Source organism: Delphinus delphis, chromosome 4, assembly GCF_949987515.2.
Source record: "Delphinus delphis chromosome 4, mDelDel1.2, whole genome shotgun sequence".
Lineage (NCBI taxonomy): Eukaryota > Metazoa > Chordata > Mammalia > Artiodactyla > Delphinidae > Delphinus > Delphinus delphis.
In genome coordinates, this window is record NC_082686.1 from 46,090,216 (window position 1) to 46,114,209 (window position 23,994).

Consider the following 23,994-nt stretch of genomic DNA (forward strand, 5'->3'; position numbering starts at 1 on the left):
TTCGCCGGAGATCCGAACCCGGGCGCGGCGGGCAGCGCACGCGCCGGCGGACGCCTGGGACTCCGGGCGGCGCCGCGCCCTTCCCCGCTCCCCCGCCGGGTCCGAGGGAGACTGAATCCCTCCCGCGCCGCCCCTTGAACCGCGCCACCTTCCTCCGGTTACCGCCGGCCGCGGGCTTCGGCGGCTCGATGCTTCAGGCGCCGCGGGAGAGGCAGCAGCCGGCTGGAGCGAGCGGCGACGAGGGAGCCGAGAGCAGCGGGCCTCCGGCCCCGGAGCCCGGCACGCCTCTGCGGTCTTCGCGCCGGGGCCTCGGCGGGTAACTCTACCCCGCCCGCTTCGCTGCGGGTTTGTATCGCCGGGGGAGGGAGGTTGGCGGAGCGGAGAGATCCGCGGGCTTTGCAGCCCCTAAGGCTGAGGATCAGGGGCCGGGGGCGCGCCTCCACGCACCAACCCCCCCTTCCCCCAGGAGCCTGCGTGCGCTGGTCCCGTACCCCCGGGTTTAGGGAGTCGGGGGCGCTCGGCCCCAGGTGCTCTCCCGGGAGGGGCGGGAGGGGCGCTGGAAGCTTGCGCGCAGGAAAGGCCGACGGGGGTGATGGGCGCTTTGCTCACTATTGTTTGCCTGTAAAAGGGTCTGTACGCGAGCAGGGGCGAGAGGTCTGGAAGGTTCTCGCGTTTTACCTTAGAAAATTTTGCTAGAAACCCTTCTTCCCGTTACGGTGGAACTAGACCTAGCAAACCCAGCTCCGAGGCAATTTGGAGGAAAGGGCGGCGGTGAGAAAATTTCCGTGACTTGGGCTGCCGTTAGTTTAGGGGGTAGGGGAGAAGACGCTTGTGGTTTTGAGGCGGATTGTTTCCCAGCTCCCTGGCGATCTCAGCCCCTGTGTGCTGTTCTTTTGGCTTGAAAGAAAATCTATCAAAAGCTATTTTCAGAAACTAAAAACAAACCCAAAACAGTTTTTTGGGGGAGGGTCTTCAGTAGAAGGGCGGGGAGAGAGGTTGGGGACGGGGATGGGCGTTGCTGTTCAAAGATGATGGTTCAGAAACGGTTCTTGGGGGTGGTGATGAAAAAGACATCTTGCATGCCAGCATATCAGAAACTACGTAAACTGCAGATTCTAAACTCAGCAAAGCCGCATGTGCTTAAGAGGAGCGCCGCCGGGGGTAGATAGTTAAGAAAATTGCTGATCGGCCAGAAGCCTCTCGCCCTCTGGCCCCAAGTTCACACTAACCTTCTGGTCTCTGATAGCAGCTTTTACAAGGCTAGCTTGGATATTTGACTTTCCGGTCATAAAACTTTCTCTCCCGGCTGCAGACCGTGAAACTATCTTTTTATTTATATGGAGATGTTAAATATTTAGGAGGACCTGGTCAGGGTGGCAGGTTATTTTCCCTTCGAAAGCGTGCTGATTTGACATTTGTAAAGTGATTCGTTTTCGTTTCCTTTTCCTTTCACCTACGACTGCTTTTAAACACGAAGATCTGCAAAGAGCCACTCTTAGATTGTTATCTATTGATAGTTTGTCGTCTCTGAATAAGGCTAATTGTCCCGGAGGTACTTTAGATAATGGCAACTTTGGTTTATGAGGAGAGAAGTCTTCTAGAAACTGTGTTTTCCTGTTCTGGCTTCAAACTGTCCTTAATCCTGGAGGGGGAGGGGAGGTCTTCATTGGTTGCCCTTGGGGCTTCTCTAGAGCAATATTTTTAGCAGCTTCCCTCTCTGATTGCCACACCCGCAGATTGTACCGTGTCTCCGTATTATGGTGCAATAAAACAAGACTGCTGTTTTGATTGTTTCAGTAGATTTGTTAGAAGTACTCAATTTATTCTTATGCCACGAATCAATACAAATCTTCGGGGCTCAGAAAAGAATAGAGGAACAGTTTTGGCAGAAGAATGCCATTAAATGCTATTTTATTAAATCTATGCTATTTTATTAAATCTTCCCAACCACCCTATGAGACAGGAATGCTTAACCTTATGTTATAGTTAAAAAAACTGAGACTGCCCAAGGTTAAGTGACCTAGAATGGATCACAGGAAGGTCACTTCACCTCTGCCTTACACCATTCCAGGAAGCCTCTGTAGCAGACATTCTTCACCAATTCTTCCATTCATTTGCATATCTTTCTCCTTTGCCTTCCACAATGCTCATTTATATACCCCCTGATCGGAACACAGATTCTTTTTTTTTCAGAACTATTTATTAAATCAAAACAGAAATATATACAGAAAACATACTCTGAATAATGGCTACACATATAATTTTCAGAAAATACTTACAAATATTCATGTCCCCCTTTCTTTTGATTAATGTTTTTTTAAACATCTTTATTAGAGTATAATTGCTTTACAACGGTGTGTCAGTTTCTGCTTTATAACAAAGTGAATCAGTTATACATATATCCCCATATCTCTTCCCTCTTGCATCTCCCTCCCTCCCACCCTCCCCACAGATTAATTCTTAATTACCCCTCATGCTTGGCTTCTTGAGTAGGTGCTCTGCATACTTTGTCTTTCCTTCTGATTAGCTCCAGGCTTTCAACAATTAGTTATTGTCCATCTTCTCCACACCTTTGACATGGCCCTTGGGTGTGCAGGTTTACAAGTTTACAGGTTTACAAGGTCATGTTATCTCCATTGGCTTATGTTCTGAACGTTCTTTTCATTCTGAATACGTGTATATTCTCACTGAAGTTCCTGCTCATCCTTCTTGCCTGGAAGAAATCTTCCCAGGGCTACAGCCCCACCCTCACAGCTGAAATGAATCTCTCCTGTTTCTCCCAAATACAGTGGACAACAGCACACACCACGGATTTCCAATCGAACCCTGGTAAGTTAGAAATAAAAAGTATTTAGTTTGGAGTGAGCTTGATGTATGGAACAGGCTGTCTGCCTTGGACATTACAGTGTTTCAGTAGAAAACTGTATTTACGATTCCGTGTCAGGGTGTTGGAAGCACAGTTCCCTCACCACAGTGGGTTAGCAGGCGTTCTTTCCCATGATGGTGACTGAATTGGTGGAAGTGTCTCAGACTCGGTCAGGAACTTGGCTGCCATACAGTCAGGCTAAGAAGCGATAATATTATGGGGGTGAGGTTATGAGGGTAAAAGTGCGGAGCAGTAAGATCTGAGTCTCATCCGTATTTCTTTTTCCGTATTCCGATCTGAGTCTCATCCGTATTTCTTCTTTTTTTTTGCGGGGGGCAGATCTTTTGGTCATCCAGCTTCCCATTTACTGTCACAACCTTCTGCATCTGATCAGGGCTTTCCTCTTCCTGGACCATTGGGAAAAGACGAAGGAAAGCACCCAACCCTTAGGAGATTTTCTTACCTTCAACACTGGAACGCTGAGTGAAGAGGATCTCTTCTTCTGCATTCTCTCTTCCCCGTTACACTTGAAACACAGTGGGCCAATGCCATCATTTCATCCAGTAGCACAGAGTAATGCTGGTCTTTGAAGAATTCTTTAAACATTGATTTACTTTTTATGTGGTTGGGAATGGAAAGGTCTGTGGGAGATGAGGGAATAAGGCCTCCAGATGAGGAAATGGAAAGGAAGCTGGAAATTTCTCCAAGGGAAACGGCGTTACTCTCGCCTTCATGGGTTGTGGAAGCAGGCCCAGAGTTGGTGTAGCTGTGGGTCATGGTCACTATGCTTTGATGGGGCAACGAGGGAGCAGAGAGTGGTTTTGCAGTGGCTCTTGCGTGACTTTCCACAGTCATCTATGTGGTGGGACTTGAGATTTAACCAATATTTACTGCGTACCCACCATGTAATAGATGTTCTTAGGTAGGTCATGCGGCGTTGAACAAAACAGATGAAGCTCCCACTCTTACAGAGCTTGTGTTTCTGTGGGAAATGGAATCAATAAACCAGATACAAATAAATGGAAAAACGTTTTTCAGATAGAGATGAGTGTTACAAAGACAATGCAATGTGGGCACGTGCCAGACAGGGCATGGGGGAAGCCAGTTTAGAGCAGTGAGAGAGCTGCTGTGAGGAGGGCATATTTGAAGTGAGATGTGAATAATGAGAAGGACCAGTCAAGTGAAGAGCAGAAGGAAGAGCATTCTAGGCAGAGGGAATAGCAACTGCAAAGGCCCTGAGGCATAAATGAATTTGGGATGTCTGGAGGACTTGTAGATGGAGAAGAGTGCAAAAGGGCAAGAGAGGAGATGAAGTCAGTGAGGCAGGTGGAAGACCGCTTATGTGAAGATTTTAAGTCTTAGAAAGGAGTTTGAATTATGTTTTTATTAGAATGGGCTGCCACTGGAGACTTTCAATTAGAGACTCAGTCTTCACCTGGTGGGCAATGGGCTTCCCTGTTTCTCTCTCTCTCTCTCTCTCTCACACACACACATTTTCACTCTCAGTTTTTCTTCTCCCCATTAATTGTCTATCACTGATTTCCCCTTCTTTGCCCTAGGTCAGAGCACAAGCATATCCACACTGAAAAGCAGGGCTCACAGGACTGTGGACAGTGTTCTTCTTACCCTCTGAAATAAATCCATATACTCAGTTTCAATTTCAAGCGTGAAACTCCCCATCACTAGCTCTGATTTCCTAGCCTCTCTCCAGACTGAATATCTAGTTGTCTCTAAGTCTCTGGATTGGCTGGTGACATCTGAAACTAGATACTAAGAAGTATCTAGTCAAATCAATCATAGTTGGTATCTTTTGCAAGACAATGATTGTCCCAAAAGGGGATATTCTGTGTAACAAGAAGGTCTTGCCTTTTCCAGAGCTCCCACTCTCTTTCCCCAGCCTATGCAGTCTGATATGAGAGGTAGTTTCAGTGGAAATGTGCAGGACTCTTATAATAGTTGCCATGGGATTAGACTATGCCTTAGAAATTTCATTTCTATTGTTCTTTGTAGATGATCTTGTCAGTCTTAGAGTAACACTTAAATCATGAAAGCTTATGTCCAAGTCGATATCTCCTAGTAGCACTGGTTTATCAGAAATGAACAGAAGCATTTTATCAGTTATCCTTTGATTCCAGGGTAGCTCATTATTGCCAGTACATAACTCTCTGGGGAAGCTTGGTATACTCTTTAGAGAGAAAATTGCTTTTGAGATTATTTAGCCAGATGCCCTGCTCATTTATTAATTTACATACTTAACATACGTAGTATAATTTACATACTATTTCATATATAGCACAACTCACTTTCAGCTTTTCATGTCTGTTTCTGTCTGATGTAGTGGCATAAAATCTGGAACACGTTTCTATTTGAGAGGGCAGCAATTATGTCTTGTCTTGTTCGCCCCTGTGTCCTCGGAACCTGGTGTGGTGTCCAGAACACTATAGATGGCCATGGATTAACTCACAATGTGACTATATTAGCTCAGCTGTAACATCTTTATAACTCTTAGGATTATAACTATTAGTGTCATCAATTTGTCATCTCAGAAACTTAACACGTTGGAGAAGACAGGTGAAAGGTGAATTCATTACTGTGGATTAGTCTATGTTAATTAAAACTCTTCTGGTTTTGAAACTCTTCTTTTTGAAAATAATATAGTATACTTAGGCTGACACGTAAGAGACCGGTATGTGAATATTATCAGGTGGATATTCTCAAATTTGTTTTCGTGTACAGTAAACTTTCAGAACAGTTTCATAATTCATAACTTATGATAATTTGAGTTGGGTTAGTCAGTTAGTTGGGTATGTGATTACATTAGTGAGGAAATAAGTGTGCCAAGAGCATGGATAATGGAATCATTTCCCTCTTTAATAGCCCAGTGTCTCGCATCCATGATGTCATGCCCTTTAGTAGGCAGAGATTTGCACCGCTTGAGCTCCAGTGCTTATTATGATATTTCTTAGGTTTCTGTTATGTATCATTTTACCTAACTGGAGACACACACAGATGCCCTGGGGATAAAAAGCTCTCCTCCTTGAGATTGTCAGAGCTGGGAGGAGTCCCTGCCTGGCAGAGGGAACTGAGAGGGGCCCAGCTGTGGGCTTTTGCTGCGACTCATAGTGACAAAGTTTCTCACAAAGAACGGTGCCTTCAGAGGGCATTTTCCTGGTTAATACAGATATTCAAGGACATGCTGTTACATAAACAAAGCCTTCTTGTCTTCGAGCTGATTTTACGGAGTCTCCCTCCCCCCACCCCATCATATTTTAGTCCTCAGAGAAGTTATCAGCCCACTGCTTCAGACATCTTGGAGGAGTTTTCTTCTTAGGAAAGATTCTATTGCAACTATTTAGGCCAGCACCATAGAAGGTGCTGCTTTTATTAAAATATGTATAAAAATACAATATAAAGTATAACAAATGAAATAAAATAAAATAAAATGAAATGCTTTTATTAAAATCTGTGCAACCCTTTAGTATGTAAGAGTCCTTCATGTATTAAGGGATAGAAGAGGCAAAGGTAAGGGAATATGTACATTTTCTATGTTCAGCCTAGAGCCAAAGAATAAAAGATCAGATTATTTTTTTAATTCCCTGACTTCTTTTTAGGGATAATATACAGCTAATATAAAATTAGATAATGTAATATATAATAATTATTATAATATAATAAAGATAATATAAAGTTATAAAACTGCACTTAAAAATTGAGAAATGGGTTATCCAGTTGCATTTAGACAAGAGCAATGAGATGATAATCCAGTTGCATTTCAACTGGATTTTCAACTTCTTTTCAGTAACAGCAACTAATTTAATTTATAATTTTATTTAATTGACAGACTCTGCAAGTTAAAGGAACTCTGTTGTAAATGTAAATGATCTTTGTAAGATGAAGAATACTGCTTTCAAGATACTTTTGATATTTGGAGCCAATATTTCAAGTAAATGTCAAAAGCAGTTAGCTAATCACTCTTGTTTGATCCCAGCTATGCTACAATTAAATTAGAAATAATTGGATTTTTTTCTTAAGCAGGATGTTAAGGGATATGTGTAATTTCTGATCATGAAGTACCTGTAAATGTTTCGCAGGCCCTGATTTTGGAGGACAAAACTGGCCTACCTATTGCAAAACAAAAACAACAACCCCTTCCACCAACTATTTTTACAGAATCGGTGTGTAGGGCTCTTCTGCTTTAACCATAAGTAATATAATCATATTCTTATAAAAAGCTTCTACCCAAGTTCTCTACCTATGACCACCAATATTCCTGTCCACACACCTTTTATAATAGCATTCCTCAAGCATGGGTTTTATTATGGAAATTTTTTTCTGCTCAAAAATCCAGAGAATTTCTCCCACAGGTCTTTGAAGTTTTCTGCCATCTCCTGTTGCTAACTTTCTTTTCACTCTTCCATTTGCACTGCAGTCACTGCAAGCCTCCTGGTGCTGCAGCTTGCAAGGGTCCTTTGTCACTTAGTGCCTTTCTCCTTCCACTCCACACTCCCCCTCCCCCATCCAAGCCAGGTGATAACCTGCCTTCGTTTCCCAGCTTCATGGCTACTAACTGCACGACTCTGAACGCATTGCCTAACTTCTGTGAGCATCACTTTCTTTATCTGTAAACTTGAAATAACGCCCACATCACAGTTATGATAATTAGAAAGAAAACACGTATAAATAGTTCAGCATATTTCCTGCCAAATATCAAACATTTAATCAATGTTGTTACATTACTATTATTATTATAACTCTATTATTATAGCTGTTCTTCCTTGAATAGTTAAAATTTGACTTTCTCCAGAAAGTCTTTCTGTTTGGCCTTCTCTAGCTCTAATTTTTTCTCCAGTCTGTGTCCTCTTAGACCCTGACTTCACTTTGGACTCTATTAATCTACTCATGTTGTATTTCTTTAATTATTTTTCAGTGAACAGCAACAAATATTTGGGCACCTATCATGTGCCAGGCACAGTGCTATTTACAACATAGAGATCCATGGGCATGCAGTGGAGGGATACAGTGTGTGTGTGTGTGTGTGCACGCGGACACACACACACACACACACACACACCCCACATGGGCTTCAGGTGAAGATGGGGCATGAAAATCTGTTGGTTGAATAGCACTGTGAGTTTTTCAGAATAAACTAGGGTTAAGAAGTAAAAGCTACTCTATTCAGATGTCCATTAAAAAATTAACATCTTTTCATCTTTTTCTATAATATAAAAAATGATAGTTATAGTTTCTGTATTCTTTTTTTTTTAAAGAATGATATTGGAGGACAACTTCTTCAGATCACTTCTTTTTTTTTTAAATTAATTAATTAATTTATTTTTGGCTGTGTTGGGTCTTCGTTGATTGGCTCGGGCTTTCTTTAGTTGCTGCGAGCGGGGGCTACTCTGTCGTGGTGTGCAGGTGTCTCATTGTGGTGGCTTCTCTTGTTGCGGAGCATGGGCTCTAGGTGCATGGGCTTCAGTAGCTGTGGACTGCAGGCTTTAGTAGTTGTGTCTCGTGGGCTCTAGAGCGCAGGCTCAATAGTTGTGGCTCACGGGCTTAGTTGCTCTGTGGCATGTGGGATCTTCCCGGACCAGGGCTTGAACCTGTGTCGCCTGCATTGGCAAGCGGATTCTTAACCACTGCTCCACCAGGGAAGCCCCAGTTTCTGTATTCTTGAAACAGCTTTACATATGCTTTCTTCCTTAGAAGCTCCTCTATCCTCATCCAAATACAGGGTAAAGGTAGAAAAGGAAGTCTTCCTTGAAGAGCAGAATCCCACTAGACCATTCCAGTTTATGGCGGGGAGGGCAAAGGATGGGAGGGAACAATCCAGGCAGCAGGAACAGCATGATCAAAGGCACTGAGGCATGAAACTGTGTTGAGTAGGATGGAGAACTGTGCAGAATTTCGTGCTCATAGAGCATAATGTTCAAAATCAAGCATTTTGGGAGATGATGCAGGAGAGAATGTAGGGGTCAGCTAAATCAGACTCAGAGACCTATGGCCTATATGTTTACATCTCCCTATAAGGATACGCACTTGGGTAGGTCTACGTAGACAATTTTAACAAATTTATATATAACAATTTATAACAGTCAAATTCTGCACATTGCTTCTAAAGTTGCACTTGGATTTTACATATGGCATGGAATACATCTCTTCCATTTGCTGTTTCCATAAGAAAATGATGAAAACATTAGTTACCTGTAATATATAATTGATATTAGAGCTCTCATTTTTTAATAACTTAAGTGTTTGAAAGATAGAAATGTGAAGGAGTTCCCTGGTGGCCTAGTGGTTAGGATTCCAGGCTTTCACTGCCATGGCCCAGGTTCAGTCCCTGGTTGGGGAACTGAGATCCTGCAAGGCATGTGCAGTGCAGCAAAAAAAAAAAAAAAAAAAAAAAAATTGTGAAGTATCATTTGAGACTTCTGAAGCCTGGGTTTCCATATGAAAGTTGAGAGTAGAGAGGGACTTCAACAGGACAGAGACATCCAAGAACAGACCAGAGGACCATTACAAATTCGTAGCCTTGAAACTTTGAGTACCTCCCTAATACATTTCACACCCAAGAGCTCCACAGCTTCGTCTTCTATAATTATGTGATTGATAATTTGTGTGTACAATTTGATCAATATTTGATTTTTATTTCTTTGTTTGCATTGCAGTTAATGTTTGGCTTCCTTTTCCCCCTCTCCACTCCCTTTTTTTTACCCCTCTCCTCCTCTCCCTCCCATTTTTTTTTTTTTTAAAGAAGATGTTGGGGGTAGGAGTTTATTAATTAATTAATTTTATTTTTTTGCCGTGTTGGGTCTTCGTTTCTGTGCGAGGGCTTTCTCTAGTTGTGGCAAGCGGGAGCCACTCTTCATCGTGGTGCGCGGGCCTCTCACTATCACGGCCTCTCTTGTTGCGGAGCACAGGCTCCAGACGCGCAGGCTGAGTAGTTGTGGCTCACGGGCCTAGTTGTTTCGCGGCGTGTGGGATCCTTCCACACCAGGGCTCGAACCCGTGTCCCCTGCATTAGCAGGCAGATTCTCAACCACTGCGCCACCAGGGAAGCCCTCCCCGCTCCCATTTTTAAGGCAACATTCAGTTTGGTTTTCTTTTTAATTAATTTATTTTATTCTATTTATTTTTGGCTGTGTTGGGTCTTCATAGCAGTGTGCAGTCTTCTCATTGTGGTGGCTTCTCTTGTTGCGGAACATGGCCTCTAGGTGTGCGGGCTTCAGTAGTTGTGGCTCGCGGGCTCTAGAGCGCAGGCTCAATAGTTGTGGTGCACGGGCTTAGTTGCTCCATAGCATGTGGGATCTTCTTGAAGCAGGGCTCGAACCCGTGTCCCCTGCATTGGCAGGCGGATTCTTAACCACTGAGCCACCAGGGAAGCCCCATCAGTTAGTTTTTGATACATCAATATGTTATTTAGAGCTTATGCAATGTCTGATGTTAAATGTCTGAATTATATTTAATTCTAGAAAATCTAATGTGTTTTTATGACAGAAATATGTTTTCTACAAAGTCTGAGTGGTGTCCAGTGTAGTTTAACTCTGTCTTTTGGTGTTGATTTCTCTTGCTTAGCGATTAAGCAATAGGACTGAAAACTCCCTAAACATAAGAGTGTAAAATTCCCAGAAGAAAATTAGATGCGAAAGAAAAAAAAAACACTGGAATTTACTTGAGGTGTAATTAGCCTGAAAATGGAATGTGTGGGAGAGGTCCGCAAGGAGGCTAGGAAAACAGAGGGCAGATCAAAAAGTGTCTTACTGCGTTTCCAGCACTACTGAGGGAAGAATGTATCCTTCTTATAGGTCTGTGGTAATCAAACAACTTTTCTTATCACCCAGGGATTTGCCTGTAGAAGTTGTCAATCTTCCAGTTTAAATATATGTACTCCTTGGCTCTTATATTTTTCTCATTATAAGTGAATTACTTTGACATTTCCATTTATACACCAGCTCCTGGGAGTTGAACATCTCAGGTAAACTGACCACTCAAATGTCTGAACCAGCACAGCTGAGCAGCCAACTCTTGGGTTGGGGCTACTCCCAGGTAATGCCTTTTTCTGGGGTTCTGCCTAGGCTGCCAACACCTCTATTTCTTGGACAGCTCCAATTTCTCTCTCTCTCTCTTTTTTTTTAAAAAGTAAAGTTCTTATGGAAATATATTGGACATACAGAGGAATACACAGACCATCTAAGTATAGTTCGATACGTTTCCTCGCAGTGAACACACCCACGCTACGTGCCTCTGGATGAAGAGCTAGAACATTACCTGCCCTCCAGGAGTGTACCATGTACTCCCACACAGTCACTGCTCCCCTCCTTGAATGTAACCACCATTCTGACTTTCACCACCATAGGGTAATTTTTTTTTTCTCTTTCCTTTTTTTTTTTTTTTTTTGTGGCCTCTCCCGTTGCGGAGCACAGGCTCCGGACGCGCAGGCTCAGCGGCCATGGCTCACGGGCCCAGCCGCTCTGTGGCATGTGGGATCTTCCCGGACCGGGGCACGAACCCGTGTCCCCTGCATCCGCAGGCGGACTCTCAACCACTGTGCCACCAGGGAAGCCCTCTATTTCCTTTTAATTTGAATTAACACCCAGGTATTCTGAATGACTCTAGAGCATCAGGGTCCCTCTGGCTGAGAGTACGGACTAGGCATCAAGAAGGGTGTTACAGGTTCAACTCTGTCTCCCTAAAAAGACACGGTGAAGTTCTAACTCCCAGTACCTCAGAATGGGAACTCATTCGAAAATAGGGTCATTGCACACGTAATTAGTTAAGATGAGGTCATGCTGGAGTTGGATGGACCCCTAGTCCAGTGTGACTGGTGTCCTTATAAGAAGCATCTGTGTGAAGACAGAGACACAGAGAGAGCACTGTGTGAAGGCAGTGGATTGGAGTGATGATCTATAAACCAGGGAATGCAGAGGAATGCTAGCAAACCACCAGAAACTAGAAAGAGGCGAGGAAGGTTTCTCCTCTACAGGTTTCAGAGGGAGCATGGCCCTGCCAACACTTAGATTCTGGACTTCTAGCTTCCAGAACCGTGAGATAATACAGTTCTGTTATTGTAAGCCGCCCTGTTTGTGGTACTTTGTTGTTGCAGCCCTAGAAAATGAATGCAGAGCGTCTGTGGCGGGCCTGGTGCTCTGACCCCTCTTCTCTCTGTCCCCCAGAGGGCACCTGATCCTTGGTTCTGGAATTGCCCTGGCTACACCCTTTCGAAGCTGCTCCTGTCTGGACTAGCTCACAGAGTGCCCTGTCTTGCCCCTGGTTGTTCCACGTCTGTGTTGTGGAAGACAAGGTTTCATTACATTCGTATGACTTTTTCTTTATTTCTTCACTCTGCTCTTCCCTAGTATTTTCAGACTGAATCAGTTTAGTTTCCTGACATACCCCAGACCAAGCTTGGTAAATCAGCCCTCTCTGCTTTCCCACCATTGCCTATCTGGGTCTCGGCTGAGGTGTCCTTAATCCATCCTCCCAGACCCAGACTGAGCCACCGTCTCCGTCTAGTTGTCCCCAGTTCCTCTGATCCAGAATCATCTCTGATAGGAAACAAAAAGAACTTTATTCTTTAAATGAAATCCCTATTTCCAATAGTATGGCATGCTGTAAATAAAGGTTTCATTTTGTTGTACTTATGCATATCAAAGGCCGGTTCTCATTTCAGAAAATAAAAAAGCCCTCAGATCAAAAAGCAGCTCAACAATTAGGCTTTAGTTAGTAATAACGAACGAGGCAGAGCATATTAGATGATGGAGTATTTTTTTCTTCAGCAAAGGATTGGTTTTAGACTGCCTGACAGTAACTTATCGATTTCTTATTCTGGGCTGAGTTTCTGGTGTGAGGGGAATGATAAGGATGGGACTGTTGTTAAGTCCCCAGGGTGACTTCATAGACTCAGGCCACTTCCTTTGTTGTTTTGTACTGTTGCTTCGGGACCTAGGGATTCTGGTGGCTTTTGCCTTAAACACTCTTAGTACAGACTCTCCCTTCACCTTATACGTCTGTAGCCTAGGGTGGTTACAGAGTGCATGTGCCTTTTAACTGCCCCTGCTTTCTGTTCAGAAGCCATTGTTTACTGCTAGTAACTACTGGGGAAGTCTCCAGACGTTTTAAAATATCATAAACACGGGGAAGTTTCAAAAGTTTAAGCATTTCAACTTTTCATTCCTGGCCTATTGGTGGTTCCTTATTCTCTTGCTAAGAGTCTCTCAACCTCTAATTTCTGCTGTTCATACAATATATTTTGCCCTTTGAGGGAGAATGCAAAAAAGTTGCATGTTTTAGGCCTCTCTCTATGTATTCTCTATAATATACATATTATTTAATTGAAAAATAATAAGAGAGTACACTTAGAAACTACAGGTAAGAGGTTAGAATTAGGCAAAATGTTATGTTCGGTATGTTTAATCGTCTGTGTTTTTATGGACTTGCCTTTCGAGCATCTGTGTTGTCAGTTCAGACAGTCCTTGTTCCTTGAGATCTTGTGCCATGTGATGGATGAGTAATACGTATCTGTGTTGGATGGATGGATGGACAGATGGACAAGTGGATGATGGAGCTGCTCCATTTGCTTGGCCTGTTATTTCACTGAACTACTGGTAGGATGATTTTCTGTTGAGTTCAGAGCTGCCTCCTGAAGCCTGGGTAGGTTTTCCTAAGCCGAGGGGGTTTTCTTGGGCTGGAGACCAGGGATCTAGAGGAAGTGATATCTCCTTGACTCTCGCCTGTGGAATGTGCTAAAACATTTGGCTAATTGTGACCATGGAGTCAAACGGTCTGACTCCATTGTGGTCCCCAGTGCACTGGAGTTACTCCTTTCAATGGAAACCCAGATTTCTTTTGTTATTCACCTTCTTGGGGATGGTGTACAATTCTTTGGAAATCTGCTAGGAGAAGAGATGTTTCTTCCCCCTCCCTTCAAAGAGAATGCTCTTATTCAAATTTCCTTTGCTCCTTTTAGACTAGGTTTTGTTTTGCTTAGTTTTGTTTTTGGCCGAGCTGCGCCTTGCAGGGTCTTAGTTCCCCAACCAGGGATTGAACCCCAGTCTTGGCAGGGAAAACGCCAAGAACTGCCAGGGAATTCCCGAGACTAGGTTGTTTTATAGTGTAAAGAATGCAGCCATTAGTAAACATTTATCTATATTTTAAAACATCTGCCTTTTGAGGTTTTCTCAGATTCTTTATAGAAAATGATGCTAAAGGGATAGGAAACCCATAGACGTAGACTTGACTTCAGTTTATGCTAGATGATAAACCTTGTTACAATGTCCTTGAGCTAAAAATTTTCATTAACGTCAATAGATCATTGTGTATAGTCACACTGTTTATGGGTCTAAAGACTTCAGGGTGAAAGACCTGGCATTTCATTGTTTTGCTTAATTGTCCACTTTCTTCCGCATTGACTCTGGCTCATAGTAGGCACTTCCCAATCCCTCAGTTCTAAAGAGAAATTTGGTTATCTCTCTGTGAGGTTGTACCTTGGATTATGTTCTGGCCAAAACACTGAACAAAGCATTCCAGAGAGACCTTTGGTTTGTTTATCTACTTGCTCAAATGCTCTAACTTTTCTGCCTAGTCAGTGTGGTTATCAGAAAAAGAAAGTGATTGTAAGAAGGCTATTTTCAGCATCCACTTTTTCTTCAGTGTGTTTTGTTTTCGACAGGATGATTATAGATTCACCTTACCTAGAAATGTACTTTTTTTAAAAAAATACTATTAACTTCCCGTTTTCAGAGAGTCATGGTATCTTAAATATCTACGTAGTTTTAAACAACCTGAATGATCAAAGTTTATGTTTTAGAAAAAAGACTCTATGCAAAAGTGAGATTTCAATTTTAAAGTATTTCTAGCAATTTGTAAGTTTCACTGTCTTAGTAAACTGTTTTTTCTAGATTGGAGAAAAAAGAAGATTTTGCTCCAAAATGACATTTAGATTAGCAGTTCTCTGAAAACAACCTAACTGTCTCTGGTAGGGAATGGAAAGCTTTGTGATATATTTGGTTGATAGGATACTCTACAGAACTTAAAAAGAATGAACAAGACCTTTATGCATCAATATGGATGGACCTCAAAACCAAAAGTGTAGAGTGAAAAACGCAAATTTCAGAATAGTATGTATTTGTTATGTCAATGTTAAACATTACTTTAAACAATATTACATACCACATAATGTTTTCGAATGCATGTGGGTGTGTACACATGTGTGAATAAAAAGTACATAAATTTGTGATAGTGGTTGCCTCTCAGAGAAGAGGAACATGGTAAGGAGGGGAACATAAATCTCCATTAAAAAAAAATCCCTGAGAAGATATGGTTATTTTGGTTAATGGGTTCATGGGCATTTGTTATATTAACATTTGGACTTCTGTTAATGGGTTTTTAAAAAATACATATTTATTTATTTGCTTGCTCTGGGTCTTAGCTGCGGCTCACCTGCTCCTTAGTTGTGGCACACGGGCTCCTTAGTTGTGGCATGCAAACTCTTAGTTGAGGCATGCATGTGGGATCTAGTTCCTTGACCAGGGATCGAACCTGGGCCCCCTGCATTGGGAGTACGGGGTCTTAACCTCTGCGCCACCAGCGAAGTCCCTGTTAACATTTTTGTAATGAAAAAATTCGATGTAATATTTCCTAATTAGATTCCAACCTAGGAACCATACATTTATAAAGACTCTGGGAATGGGACTGAAGCTATTCCAATACATTTATATTTCACAATATTATTCTGTGAAAAATGAAAATTGACAGAATGAATCTTGAAGATGAGGAAAGCTCCAAGTTGATCTGGCTCCTTGGAAAGCTAGAATAGCTTACAGATTCAGAATAATCTGAATTATTAGATTACTGCCTAGATTACTGCCTACAACTGCCTAGCCCAACCCCTGGCTTGACACCTAACTTTGAGACCTTGGACAAGTTAACTTCTCTAAGCCTCTCAGTTTCCTCATTTACAAAATTAGAATAACAGGCCCATCTTAGCACTGTTGTGAGGGTTCTATGAGTTCATGCATGTCGTAGGGCATGCAACAAAGATTAGCTCTTATCATTTTCATGCTTACTCCTATTATCAGCAACCTCAATTCTTCTGGTGAACTGTTTTCATTTTCGCTTCAGAATCTTCGCAAATGCTGTTTCCTCTGACTGGGATGCTTTTCATTTCCACCCTGATTTCTTCTGGTTAACTCCTTCTCAGAGGAGTTCTCTGTGAATTTTCTCAAATTCCTCCGAGAAGCTCCCTGTCCTTCCCCACCTGGGTCAGTTGCTTGTCAGACCACAATTGTAATTTAATACTTACTTATATAGTAATAACTCTAAGTACTATTACTTAATAGTAATAAAACTACTTGCTAATTTCTGCTTCTCTCCTGGATTGTAGACTGTTTTTCTTCTTCACTTCTGTATCTTCAGTGCCTATGACAAGGGCTGGCATTAGGAAATTAATTATTGACTAAATCAGCAAAGTTATAGTAGAGGTAAAAACTTTCAGAGTTAATTTTACTAGGAAATGAATTGACTCCCTTTGCCTAGAGGATTAATTTAGCTGGTATTTGGAAGTAAATCTAGGACTATATGATTTAATAAAAAAATATGTATCGCATGTACTGGTTTATTTGTAATAAAAATCATAAGATACCCCAAATTAAGATTCGCATCATATTTGTAATTTGACTTTGGAGGGTCATCTGATGGATAGTAACATAAGTATCATCACATACTTTCATTTACTGTGGAAAGCAGGAACATTTCCAACTGCTTTAATCTTAAGATTTGATACATGCTCATCTGATCATTTACCCTCAAGCTAACTGACTTTTTTCTTTTAAAAGTAGCAAAAGAGGAACTAACAAACAGGAAATGATGCGTCTCAAGGAGCAGAATAAGCTAGGTTCATTCAGAATAAACTGATGTAATAAGTAGCTTGAAAAAAAGGGCTTTTGTAAGTCAGATGGAATGTTACTTATAACTTTTAAGCAAACTATAAAACAGTAAACCCTTTGGAAGGAGAACTTACAGAGTGGGAGGAAAGACAGGAAACTGGTTCCTTCTTAGTTGTGGGTTTATTTACTCTGGGAGAGAAACCTAAGAAGGCTTTAAAATTTGAGGAAGGTCTGTGTGTTCAGATATTAGCATATTTCCCCAGGAAAGACATCACACAGAATTTTGATCTGATTAAAAGCCCAAATTTATGAGATAAGTAGGGAGCTGAGCAAAATATGAACAAGAAAGAAACTTTCAAAGCATTGAAAGAATTTTTTGACCCAGATGGGGTGGTGGGGAGGTGAAATTTCAGGGCTAGGAAAATAATGCAAGGCCCTACGTTGAAAAAGAAGACTACAAATGTAGCCTTAGGAGTCTACCCTCACCACCTTTGGAGGCAAATGATTTTGTAACACAAATCACTGGGAAAAATTACTTTATAGCCATATTTTGTCTTATCCTACTTCTCTGTTAACTATTGTATACTGAAATCATAAGTCACTGCATTTTTAATGCTGAGCATATACTCATTCATTCATCAGGACACGCTTATTTGGCTTCAGTTATTTACCAAGCTTGGAGTAAAAGCATCATTTTTAAATCCTTTTTTAATTGAAATGAAACATGTATTCTTTAAAATTGGACAAAATTAGTTATTGTTCAAAAGTTTCACCTGGGGGGTACTGGAAGATACCACCATACACCCTTTTTATTTTTAATTTGAAGGTGTGTGCCTGCACAATTCTGCTAATAGCTACTTTACCTATTAATCGTCTGCCCCCACATCAGGGTTGGAGTACTTTTGAAGCCATATGGTTAGAAGATTGCACTTTGGGAAACACTGGTTTAAATAACATTCTAATGCTCGTAACCAAGCTACATCAGCATTGGCACCACCTGGGAACTCACTAGAAATGCATATTCTTAGTCCCCACCTGCCCTACCGAATAAGGATCTACAGTTTAACAAGATGCTCAGGTGATGTTAATGGACATTAAAGTTTATTAAGCACTACTATCCAAAGCCCTCCCAAGTAGTTTTTATTTCTTTTAATTAATTAATTTTTTCCAAGTGGTTTTTAAAACAGTCATCTTTAGTAACAAGTGACTCATTATCCAGCAATGGAACCTGTATTATCTTTAGGCAACCTAAGCAACTTCTTCCCTGTGGAGCTCAAAGTCCTCGAATATTGCATTCACTGGCCTTGGCTTAACTCCCTGCAGCATTCAGTACCAGGCTAACGCCTCTTTTTCATGAAGGCCATACAGACGCGAGAATAGCCATTTTTGTTTTCCTTCCTTGATTTAAGCTTCTCCAGGTGTAACTAAATCCCCATCCCTCTAGTTGTTCCTGGTGTGACATTGTTTGGGCTTTCTTTACTAACCTTTCTATTTCAAATTTGTGATTGCTCCTTTACTCCAGCTGGTAGTAGCTAGTAGTAGGTTGAAGATCATAGGAACCCAGGAGTTGTACTTTCTATACATTTAGGGAGAATGATTTTGAGGCTCAACTTTATCATGACCCATAATTTCCTTAGGTTCAAAATTCTGTCTTGTGGTGGAGACTTCTAATTATAATAATTGCCACTAAAGAGCACCGCTTTGCCTTTCTTCTGGTTTCTAAATGCACCAACTGCTTAGCACTTCAAATGCCGGGGTCAGTCAGCATATACAGATATATGCTGCATATAGATATATATGCATATAGAGATATATGAAAATAAGCATTTTCTGTTTCTCCATAAATTTTAAACTTTCAAGAAAAAAAGTCCCCTGTAATCCACAATTCAGCACATCAACTGATTTCTTTTTTTTTTCTTTTTTTTTTTTTTTCTGGTATGTGAGCCTCTCACTGTTGCGGCCTCTCCCGCTGCGGAGCACAGGCCCCGGACGCGCAGGCCTAGCGGCCATGGCTCACGGTCCCAGCCGCTCCGTGGCACGTGGGATCCTCCCGGATCGGGGCACGAACCTGCGTCCCCCGCATCGGCAGGCGGACTCCCAACCACTGCGCCACCAGGGAAGCGCGATCTATGATTTTCTTAATTAAGCATAATCACTTTCTTATTGTAGGACATCAGTTCATCAATGGGTTCTAAAATAAAATATTTGCCATATTTTTGTTGGTTTTGTTTTTTGATATTTGTTTCCTAAAATTTTTTTTTAAATGACACTTTCTACTAACCCAAGAAATACAAAGCATGCAGTTTTGTTTGTTTTGTTTGTTTTTGTATCAGGATTATTTAGTCTTGTGTAAGAAAAGCTACAGCAGGAGCATTTGAGATTTTTTTTTTCAAAATTTTTTGGAGAAGGTAGCCCATGGCACATTGTTAAAGTAGTTGCTGTTCTAACTTCCCACACTTCCTTTCCCCTCACTTCCTTCTGGATATTTTTGTTCTTCTTGACCTTCCTCCACATTCTCCTGTCTCCCTCCCTCCCTTTCCTCTTCAGAAGGTTTTCCAGCAGCTCCTTCTCTCACCTCTGCATTGAACAATAAAGCTGTGTGTACGTGTGGAGAGAAGCTGAAAAAGAAGACAGATGGTTCTTTCATTACCGGGTTGCTCTGGATTAATTGAGCTGGATATGTTATTTTTTTCAAGGAGACTAAGCTGGATCGCGTGCATAACCAGTCATGGGCTACAGTCATGTAATATATGCAGCCGGTTTTGCTGTTGGATTTTTGTTTTTGTTTTGTTTTTGGTAATTACATCACCCTGCAGAGCATTTTGGGACGGGCCAGTAGTGAGTTTACTAAAGTAGTATTTTCATTCAAAGTTTTTTTTAATGGCTTAAGATTTTTCTCGGGTAGCCGAACCATCCTTATAAGCATGCAACCTTTGTGTTTTATTTCAGCACTTACAAGTGAAGAAGCAGCACGACCTTTTTGTCTTGGATAATTTCTAGTGGAGAGGCTCCAAGAATTTAGCAGCAGCCTCCTGGGCCTCCGGCACCCTTACCACATTCTACATCCTCAGGGGACAGAGGGCCTTTGGGAACAGACCCCTAAAAGAGTAGGTAAGCAAAGGCAACAGGACTGTCTTCTCAGACTTCCTAGCTGTTAAGTTGGAACACTTGAAATATTTTTATACAGTGTTTCCCTCTGGCAGGTGACTTTACCCTCTCCTTCTTTGTATACAGCTGCCTGTTAATTTATCTCTTACTAGTTTAACAGGTGACCAGAGAGGGCCTATGAAACTACATATTAGGTAACCAGTGACTCTTTAGCATATCCCAAAATTGAGCTATGAAAGTTTTAATTATTATTTTCATTCTCAGTCTAAATGGGCCTTTTTGGGACTGTTCTAAACCAACATGGAAGTGAAAGAGTAAGTAAACTGAAGTTACAACTAGAACATTACATGCATCACAACTATTGTAGCAAGTGCTGTTAACCAGCGTTGTTAGAATGAACTCTAGTTCCCTCTCTGTCTTTAATGCTACAATTAGTAATAATTTCATTGAAGTACCTTAATATAATTTGTGTGTATATTCTCCTTACTATGCCTGGAATCCCATGTACAAATTTACACCTATTTATAAATTCATTCTGAGAAAGCTCTGGAGCTCAAATGTCTTCTAGGAATTAACTCTATGTTTTACCCATGAATCCATAGCCTTTCTGATTTGTTGAGGTTCATCAGAGAACAGTTATTCTACTAGCAAATTTGTTACTGCTAGCTACTGCTAGTAGTAACTGCTAGTAGTAACCGCTAGTAGTAACTACTAGCGGTTACTACTAGCAGTTACTACTAGTAGTAACTACTAGTTACTACTAGCAACTGCTTTGTTTGGAAATCATTTTATGAAGGACACTTATTGACTTACAGTATTATGCTTTAGTACTACTGGTACATCTGGGCATTTACAGTGGTTTTGGGATTTAGTCCTTGGGAATCTCTTGAGCTCTTCATTGTTCATACCAAGATTATGAGTGGATTCAAAGTCCTTCCCTAGTGTCCTGACGCACTGGTCTTGCAGAACTTTTGAGCACTGTGAATGCAGGCTGAATGTAAGGCTGGATCTTCAGGTTTCTTACTGCCAGAAACATCTTAATCGAAGGAAATCTGGGCTATAATCATCTTGGAGATTTCTGGGACTGCCTTTCCTGTCAATCTATACATCTCCTTGCATCAAGAATATGGAAATATTTTGAGTCCTTATAACCTAATGGTGAAGAGCATGGATTCTGGTATGTGCCTGGGTTCAAATCCCAGCTCCACCACTTACTACTTGGGTATCCTTGGGTACATTATAACTTCTTTGTGCTTTAGCGTCTTCATCTGTATGATAGGAATGACCTTTCTTAAGGGATCATTTTGAGGATTAAAAGAATTATATACCAAGAGCATTTAGAAAAGTTTCGTCACATAAGTGTTCAGAAAATTTAACCTAGTTGTATTGCCGTCTGTTGCACTGTTTTTTCTTCTTCCTCCATTCTCTAGCCTAGGGCTAACAGGTATTCAACTCTTCATCGTTAACTTGTTAGATGTTGCTGACTGACCCTGGCATTTGCTTCTGAGCCTAGAGTACCATATTTGAATCCTTCTCAACATTTTTTTTTTTTTTTGCGGCACGTGGGCCTCTCACTGCTGTGGCCTCTCCCGTTTTGGAGCACAGGCTCCGGACGCGCAGGCCCAGCGGCCGTGGCTCACGGGCCCAGCCGCTCTGCGGCATGTGGGATCCTCCCGGACCGGGGCATGAACCTGTGTCCCCTGCATCGGCAGGCGGACTCTCAACCACTGCGCCACTAGGGAAGCCCCTTCTCAACATTTTAATGGATCCAAATCTGAGTGTAAGGTGAAAACTATTTGCCAACTCAGATTATTTGTAAAGTTCTTGATTTTCTTTCTTGCTTCAAGACATAAATTTGATATGCTGATTACAAACCTAGGTTGTTTGGTTTTACTAGGACTCAGAGCAGTTTTATTATGAAAAGCATAGGAAGGTATGGCTTCTATAGCCAGAAATAGGGTCTAAGATGAGTTTTGCTAATGAATTACTATTATCTTGAATGCCTTTTGTTTTACATTTAGAAGCAGATGGGTAAGCCTTCCTATCACAGATACTTTGAAATGTTTAAATAAATGTGGAGAAATAATAGCTAGCATAGTAATGGAAGCTTAATTTTCTTTTTCTTTTTTTTGGCTCTTATTGTACACTGTCATGAATTCTTCAGTATCTTTACCAGGATGTTATGAAGTTAGTTTTGTTTTTTTTTTTAATAAATTTATTTATTTATTTTTGGCTGTGTTGGGTCTTCGTTGCTGCACGCGGGCTTTTTCTAGTCGTGGTGAGCAGGGGCTACTCTTGGTTGCAGTGTGCGGGCTTCTCATTGCGGTGGCTTCTCTTGTTGCAGAGCACGGGCTCTAGGCACGTGGGCTCAGTAGTTGTGTCTCACAGCGCAGGCTCAGTAGTTGTGGCACACCAGCTTAGTTGCTCTGCAGCATATGGGATCTTCCTGGACCAAGGCTCGAACCCATGTCCCCTGCATTGGCAGGCAGATTCTTAACCACTGCGCCACCAGGGAAGTCCCCTGAAGTTAGTCTTTTATTGAAGCCTTGGTGTATGGGCAGCTTATACTTTATTAGTTTTAAAAGAAGAATTAAAAACAAGATTAGGAGAGTCCTTACCATGTGCCAGACATTTTTCTAAGTGCTTTATATTTACAACTTAAATAGCTCTATTAGGTACTATCTTTATTCCCATTTTACAGGTGAGGTATAAAGAGGTTAAGAAACTTCCTAGGGTCATACATCTAGACAGAGGGAAAGCTGAGACTCAAACCCATGGTGTCTGATTGCCAAGCAGACAACCTTAACACCTAATTGCGCTGCTACCTGCAGAGAAGAAATTACATGAAGAAGATGAGAAGGAAGATAGAAGGGCCAAATTAAAGAAGTCTTAAATGCCAGGCTAAGTGATTTTATGTGTATTTGGCAGACAATGGGATAACACTGAAGGTTTTCCTGTGGGGTGGATGACAAAATGAGAGCTGGGCTTGCTTTGAGGAGTTTATGCCAGTGCAGCACATGGGCTGATTTAAACGGAAGATAGGTTAGAGATCATTGCTAGTAGCTGAGAAGTAATGACAACATGGGTTTAGGAAATAGGATTAAGATAAGAGCTTGAGGGGTTCCCTGGTGGCGTGGCGCAGTGGTTGAGAGTCCGCCTGCCGATGCAGGGGACACGGGTCCGTGCCCCGGTCCGGGAAGATCCCACATGCCACGGAGCGGCTGGGCCCGTGAGCCATGGCCGCTGAGCCTGCGCGTCCGGAGCCTGGGCTCTGCAACGGGAGAGGCCACAACAGTGAGAAGCCCGCGTACCGCCAAAAAAAAAAAAAAAGATAAGAGCTTGAGAACACCTGTATTTAGGTGTGCCAAGGAGGAAGAGAAAGATTTAGAAGCTCAGGCAGCAGTAGTGAGACGCAGTGCCACCCGCCACCCGAGGGGTGTTTCAGGAATTGAAAACCATAGAGATTTGAGAGGATTGGAATGAAATGAAGACTAGTGGGTTATTGTTGCGTACCCATGATGAGCCTGGAATCATGCTGGAGGAAAATCCACGTAAAAATGTTCTCCTGCACTGCCAACTCTGCTACTTATGAGTGAGGTCACCTTTGGCAAGTTTTTACTTTTTTCTAAATCCTGTCTGCTTCTTTTGTAACGTGGTGACATAAGACCTTACTCTGTCTAAATGCCCTGAACTCTTGCAGTCTTTCCAGCTCTAAGATCTGTAATTCCTGGGTCCCAGGTGTGAATAGCGATAATGGGAAATGTTGTGAGTGAGTGGTGATTCAGTTGGCCCTTTTAGGTGAATCAGAAGGCGATGCAGGATGAAATGTGTGTCACGTAAATGTAATCTGTATATTTTCTCTCAAAAATAGCAGTGGTGATACTGGTAGTAGATGGAAGGTGAAAGGATAAGGCTGTAAACAATATAGGAATGAAAATATCCAGGGAATTTACAGAGAGACCACAAATATCCCCTAGAATGATGATGGAAATTTTTCTCAAAGCCACTTATTTTCAAAGAGAGTCTCACTAGTTTGTTCAGGGAAAATTTTGTTGATTGGAAATTTTAAAAAGTCAAGCCCAAAAGACTCTTAAAAGAGGTAGCATGGAACTTAGAATGAGCTTTCAGTTCCTCTCAACA

At 41.8% G+C, this 23,994-nt stretch overlaps 1 protein-coding gene across 10 annotated transcripts in view; it reads left to right on the forward strand.

Annotated features, from left to right (window-relative positions):
• Window positions 1-23,994, forward strand: part of ST3GAL6 (ST3 beta-galactoside alpha-2,3-sialyltransferase 6) — a 79,747-nt gene that overhangs the window by 264 nt on the left and 55,489 nt on the right. For 4 of the 10 annotated variants that reach the window (XR_009519233.2, XR_011246443.1, XR_011246444.1 and 1 more), the window contains exon 1: window positions 18,873-19,857. The exons of 1 other annotated variant lie outside the window; for it this stretch is intronic. Coding sequence is in view for 1 of the 9 variants with exons in the window: in XM_060010530.1 (XP_059866513.1) it covers window positions 189-316 (128 nt within the window). In the remaining 8 variants the exon portion in view is untranslated. Of the gene's footprint in view, window positions 1-53; window positions 346-18,871; window positions 19,858-23,994 lie in introns of those variants that run through there. 5 more of the 10 variants (XM_060010522.1, XM_060010530.1, XM_060010527.1 and 2 more) reach the window with 5 other exon arrangements.